At 42.8% G+C, this 6,859-nt stretch overlaps 1 protein-coding gene across 1 annotated transcript in view; it reads left to right on the forward strand.

The window, feature by feature from the left end:
• Window positions 1–6,859, forward strand: part of MARCH6 (membrane associated ring-CH-type finger 6) — a 499,681-nt gene that overhangs the window by 243,537 nt on the left and 249,285 nt on the right. The window contains exon 13 of the mRNA XM_018566614.1: window positions 6,086–6,223. Within this exon, the coding sequence (XP_018422116.1) occupies window positions 6,086–6,223 (138 nt within the window). The remainder of the gene's footprint in view (window positions 1–6,085; window positions 6,224–6,859) is intronic.

Here is a 6,859-nt window from a genome sequence, read left to right on the forward strand (position 1 = left end):
TCTGCACCGATATCGATACTAGTATCGGTGCATCCCTAGTGCCTACCCTAGATCACCTGGGAAGGGACGTGGTTGCCATATCTGCAAGCCCAGGTGAACTGATACCGCTCCCGGGCACCCCTTCGCCCCCGCATTCATGGGCCCTTCCTCCAGAGGAAACACCCAGGCCACAGAGAGGCCATAAATCCGGGGACTCCAGTAACCAAAGATCCCCATCCCACCAACACTCTGGATACAGAGCCGGCCACATCGTTCTTCATTAGAAGCAACACAGCACCACCTAGAGGCTACTCCTCAACAGACACCCTTTCTAAATTGAGATTTAGATATACCAAATGACTGTCTATGAAATATTCCCTGTGATATATAATATCGTCTCAATGTTCTACTATCAAGTTGATTGCATGTTTAATATTCCTGATTGAAATTGCTTGTTTATCCATCTGTATTACTCAGTGGGAGTATGTGTGATACACTTTCGGCACTTTCAATCTATTAGCCTGTGATAATTCCCGCACTTGCATTCTATTAGTCTCCAGAGAAGCTGAACATAACTCATTGCCTAAAGCAAGTTAAACCCCTCCACATCACATCCTCACTGTGAGTCATCGCACACAAGAGTGCCCAGGGTGTTACAGATTGCTTGAACCTGTAAAAAAATTTAACTCAATGGATCCCACAGACATAGTGTCTAAGATGGCCGCTTTCAACCAGTGGTTGGACTCCCTATCCCAAATGGTCACTGATTTGCAATCTGACAAACAAAATCTCAGGAGTTATATCAATCAGAACCTCCCTACACACTCTGAAGCTCCTGAACGCAAGATTAGACTGTAAATTGCTCTTTGACAAGAGGAACAGGACATATTGCACAGAGAGGATAAAAGTCTGTACAACAATCTTATATTTAAGAGGAGAACCCAGGGTATGGGCTAATACCTTATTGAAAAAAGAAGATCCCCTTTTAAATTCCTTTAGTAGTTTTTGTGCAGCAATGGCTCTACTATACGATGACCCAAGCAAGCAGATCACTGCCGAGTCAGCACTATGCTCACTAAAACAGGGTAAATGCTCTGTAGAGGATTACATGGCAGAATTTAAGCTTTGGTCCACCGATTCTGAATGGAACAACGTCAGTTTAAAAAAACAATTCCAATTAGGCCTGTCAGAATCGGTAAAAGATGAGCTTGCCCGCACTGATGCCAACCACCCTGGATGTCCTAATTCGATTGAGCATTTCAATAGACCGCAGACTAAGGGGAAGAAGGGCTGAGAAAGTCTCAGGGGCTGCTTACTCCCCTTTCAAAAGCACACCTGCTGATTCGGAACAACTGATGGAAACCGGTTCCATCTGTGGTCCAATCTCGCAAGAAGAGAGACACTGTTCTCTTTTGAAAAGGAAGAAACCGGGTGAGTCCACATACGTATATAAACTAATCATTAACAACCCTTCAAGTACTTACTACTTCAAAATCTCTGTGTCCCACAGTAGGACCAAACAAGGATCGCCCTTGATGCCATGGTCGACTCAGGGGCTTCCGGGAACTTTATAGATTCCAGTGTGGTTGAGAATGATAAAATTCCTATATTCAAAAAAAATAACCCCAGCGTCAGTAAGAGTGATTGATGGCACCACCCTAACATCAGGTCGCATCACGTCCCAAACACAACTTGTAGGAACTGATTGCAGTCATATGGAATATTTACAATTTGATGTACTCCCTTCTCACTTTCCTGTTATTCTGGGTCTCCCCTGGCTTCTAATCCACTCACCCACTTTTGCTTGGGAGGAGCTAAAGTTGGCATTTGATTCTCCATTTTGTCAGAATACATGCTACAACTCCATGGCCCTATTCCAGATGAAAATGCAGGGTTCATTTGAAACACCATCCTTACCCAACCATTATCAGGAATTCACAGACGTATTCTGTAAAAAGAAGGCCGGATCACTACCACCCCATAGGCCTTACAACTGTCCTATCGACTTGTTAGCTAACCGCAAGATTCCTTTTAGATGTATCTACCTCTTGTCTCAGCCTGAGCTTGATCATCTCAAAGACTATTTAGAAGAGAACCTTGTCAAGGGGTTCATTAGACCTTCCACTTCTCCTGCTGCTTCAATCATGTTTTTTGTTAGGAACAAAGATCAAAGTTTACATCCCATTATTGACTACAGAGAACTCAACAAAATCACTATTACAAATAGATACCCTCTACCCCTTATTCCAGAACTACTCGAACGCTTATAGACTGCCAAGATTTGCACTAAGCTTGACTTAAAAGGCGTCTATAATCTGAAATGTATAAGACAAGGTGACGAATGAAAGACGTCCTTCCGTACCCAATATGGGTTATTTGAATATGTTGTCATGCCCTTCAGCCTTTGTAATGCGCCAGCTACCTTTCAACACTTCATAAACAACATTTTCCAAGATCTCCTTACATAGTTACATAGTTACATAGTATTTGAGGTTGAATAAAGACACATGTCCATCAAGTCCAACCTATTGTGTGTGTGTATAGGTCCCTGAGTCATCTCGTTATTAGGAGTACTTGTACCCCTGTATATTACCGTTTCTCAGGAAATCGTCCAAAAGCTTCTTGAATGATTCCACACTATTTGCTGAAATCACTGCTTGTGAAGTAATCTCCTTACTTCCAGCGTGAACATATTTACATTTAGTAGCCATGTCTCATAGCTCTTGTCCTCCATCCCTTTGATGAGTTTGGTCGCCCTCCGCTGGACTTTCTCCAGTTCAAGGACATCCCCTCTGTGTACCGGTGCCCAAAACTGCACCGCATACTCCAGGTGAGGCCAAACCAGTGATGTGTAAAGTGGCAAAATTATAGACTTATCCCTGCAAAACATTCCCTTCTTGATGCAGGACAGGACTCTACTAGCTTTGCTTACCTCAACCTGGCACTGTAATCTATTATTGAGTTTATGGTCTACAATGACCCCCAAATCTTTCTCCATTTCAGACTTCCCTAGCGGCATACCCATTATTGTATAACCCATTTGCTTATTTTTTATCCCAAAGTGCATATCTTTGCATTTATAGACATTAAACCTCATCTGCCATAAAGTTGCCCACTCCCCTATTCTATCCAGGTCCTCTTGTAATGTTATACTATCTTGGTCTGTTTCTATAACCCTCCCAATTTTGGTATCGTCAGCAAACACTGAGATTTCGCAGTTTACTCCGTCCCCAATGTCGTTAACAAACAGGTTGAAAAGCATGGGTCCCAACATAGAACCCTGAGGCACACCGCTAATGACACTAGCCCAGTCTGAAAGGGCGCCATTTATTGATACTCTCTGTACCCGTTCCTTTAGCCAGTTCTCTATCCATGTACACACCCTTCCATCTATGCCCATAGCTCTTAGCTTGTGAAGTAAGCGTTTATGAGGTACCGTATCAAAAGCCTTAGCGAAATCCAAATATACCACATCCACAGACCTCCCTCCATCCAGATCTCTACTTACCCCCTCGTAAAAAGTCAGTAGGTTAGTCTGACAGGAACGGTCTTTCCTAAACCCATGCTGATTATCACTAACTATACCATTAGCCTGAACAAATTCTACTAAATAGTCCTTAATCATTCCCTCTAGCAGTTTACACACTACCGATGTAAGACTAACTGGCCTGTAATTTCCAGGTTGGCATTTTGCCCCCTTTTTGAAAATTGGAACTACCGTAGCCTTCCGCCAGTCACTCGGAACTCTACCAGTCATTAGAGAGTCCTTAAAAATGAGGAATAACGGTCTTGTTATAACCGCGCTTAGTTCCTTAAGTATCTTCGGGTGCAGATTATCCGGTCCCATTGCTTTATTTGCATTAAGTAGACTAAGTCTTTGCTGTATCCCGGGTTCTGTCAACCACTTGGCTGTGTTTTGTGATGAACTAAGTGTTTTATCAGGGGCGTCAAACCAGTTTCCCTCCTGAGTGTATACAGAGGGGAAGAAAGAGTTCAGTACTTCGGCCCTCTCCTTGTCATTTGTGACTAACTTCCCTCTTTCGTCCTTTATTGGCCATATCTGCTCCTTTCTCCCCTTTTTACTGTTTATGTATTGGTAAAAATTTTTAGTTTTTTTTTTAACTATCTGTGGCGATATGTCTTTCGCACTCTATTTTAGCCGTCCGTATTGCTAGTTTGCATCTTTTATTGCTTTCTTTGTAGTTATGGAACGCCAATGCCGTCCCCTCTATCTTATATTTTATGAAAGCCATTCGCTTTTCCTTTATGTGATGCTTTACAATTGATGTTATTTGCGCCCTGTAGTTAATTTAATCAATACTCTGTGATTAAATTATACTAAACTAAATTAATTTAAGTTAAATTAAATAGCGCCATCGCCTTGGATTAGATTTGATTGTACTAGTGCCCTAAGGTTAAGGGTTAATTTAAGTTGTGTTTGCGCCCTGTGGTTTGTTTTCCCTAGCGCCCTAGTATTGGTTTATATAGCGCCTTGTGGTTAAATTATACACTTCCTTGGAGTTTAGTTTAGTTTATCCTTATCTAGCTTATATATATAAGCTAGATAAGCTTATATATATAAGCTTAGCCCCCTTAGCGATAAACAGTAAATGTAACAGTTAAATATAATAGTTAAGGAGAAAAACAGAGTTTAATATACACCCTGATAGTTTACAATGCAATCTATTTGGTCAATAATCAAATAAATTAAATTACTCCCCCTTTTTTTTTTACACTCTTACCCCCCCTCCCCTTACAACAGTACAGATCCTAATAACACCCTACAGCCCCCTCTCCCCAATTACTCTCATACGACCTGCTCCTTGTGCCCGTCATGACTTGTACCCTCCGTTCTCGCTGGCCATCCGGTCCCTCCGTCCGTCCGTCCCTGCGACCTCTGGTCCCTCTGCTCTCTCTCCTTGCTCAGCTCTCCTTGCTCTGGTCCCTCCGTCCGTCCTCCTGGCCGTCCTTGTTACCGGCGTTCGCTCGTCTCTCCTGCCGGCCGCCGACCTTCAGCCTTCAGTCCCGCCGGCCTCCGGTCCCGCTGCACTCTGGTCCCACAGACTGGTCTCCCGCCGACTGCCGTCCTCCGTTTTCGTCGACCTCAGGGCTCCGATACCCCCCAGCTCAGATGACCCCCCCGGCACTGTCCTGTCGTTCTCAGGGCTCCGGCCCCGCCGCTTCTCACGACTCCCGATCCTGCACGCCGCGCGCGTGCTTGCACCTGCAGCAACTTCCGCAATCTCCAGCAACTTCCGCCAATCAACTTCCGCCAATTACGTGTGTGTTGTTATCTATCTCGACGACATTGAGATAGACTCCAGCAACTTACAGGATCACCGTAGACACATCAGGTGGGTTCTCGCCAGGTTACGGGTACATAACCTGTATGCAAAGCTGAAGAAATGCCTCTTCGAAGCCACCATAGTGGCTTCCTTGGGTATATCGTCTCCAACCAATCCATCCAGATGGACCCAAGTAAGGTTGAATGCATCCAAAACCTGCCCAGGCCCCAAACCAGAAAGGCATTGCAAAGATTTCTGGGGTTTTCTAACTTTTATAGAAAGTTCATAAAAACTTTCTGCTATAGTAAAACCTTTAACGCAACTTACAAGTGTGCTCACGATATATTCTTGGAACCCTCAAGCCCAGGTGACATCATGCCTGGGGACGCCCCTGTTTGTAGCTGTGCCTGGATCACAAAATTGGCTGTACAGAATTATAAATTATTGGATGGGTAAGATGGTTAACATATGTTTTTTTTTCACCTGTGTATTTAACTGTTTTCTTGGAATTCAGCTTTATAGGAAACATTCCCTGAGAGAAACATGGAAGCTACTACCATCACTAACTTCTCCTAGCTGCCTCACTTTCTTAGCTTCACTACTTTAAATCGCAAATTAAATACAAGTAAGCAGATAAGGGGTTGTGAATTTACCCTGACTTTCCTGATTTCCATACTCCAGGTCAGCCACTCAGAAGTAATTGAAGCCAGAGGGTCAGGATCTCAGCAATGGCAGCTTCCATAGTTTTCTCAGAAAACGATTACTATAACTTTATATGTTTCTATATTTGTAATCTATATTCTGCAACATTTAATCCTCAGTGATGCACCAGTGAGTGAACTATCTTTGGAATTGCTACTTCTGCAAGTTGTCCTCCCTGCCTTACTGGAACAAGGACACACTCGACAGTGGTTAAAGGGACTTGTCAGGGCCTGGACTGTAACTGCTGGATATTTGCTGTGAGTAGAAACTTCCATCAAACGTTTGGCCGTTATAACACTTTACATGAAAACTAATATTTCTCAGCATTGATTTAGTTTTTAGAATATTTTGTCAGTTGAGGTCCATTTCTTGTAAGCACCTTGCATGTTTGGAGCAGAGTTCAAGTATATGTACACCCATCACTAAAATGAAATCATATAAACTTTAAATCACAAGTCCAGGCACAGCTATTATTTATTTTTTTAATCTTTAATTCTCACATAAAAATTCTGATTTTTTTTAGTTTGGTTAGGAGCTCCCTAAGCTCCGCTGATATGTACAATCCTGGTCAAAAGTTTTGAGACTGACACAAATATTAATTTTCACAAATTCTGCTGCTTCAGTGTTTTAAGATCTTCTTGTCAGATGTTACTATAGTATACTGAGGTATAATTACAAGCATTTCATAAGTGTCAAGGCTTTTTTTGACAATTACATTAAGTTTATGCAAAGAGTCAATATTTGCAGTGTTGACCGTTCTTATTCAAGACCTCTGCAATTCGCCCTGGCATGCTGTCAATCAAATTCTGGGCACATCCTGACTCATGGCAGCCTATTCTTGCATAATCGATGCTTGGAGTTTGTCAGAATTTGGGGGGGGGGGGGGGTTTTTT

The sequence above is a fragment of the Nanorana parkeri genome, unplaced genomic scaffold, assembly GCF_000935625.1.
Source record: "Nanorana parkeri isolate BGI_ZX_2015 unplaced genomic scaffold, ASM93562v1 scaffold963, whole genome shotgun sequence".
NCBI classification, from domain to species: Eukaryota; Metazoa; Chordata; class Amphibia; order Anura; family Dicroglossidae; genus Nanorana; species Nanorana parkeri.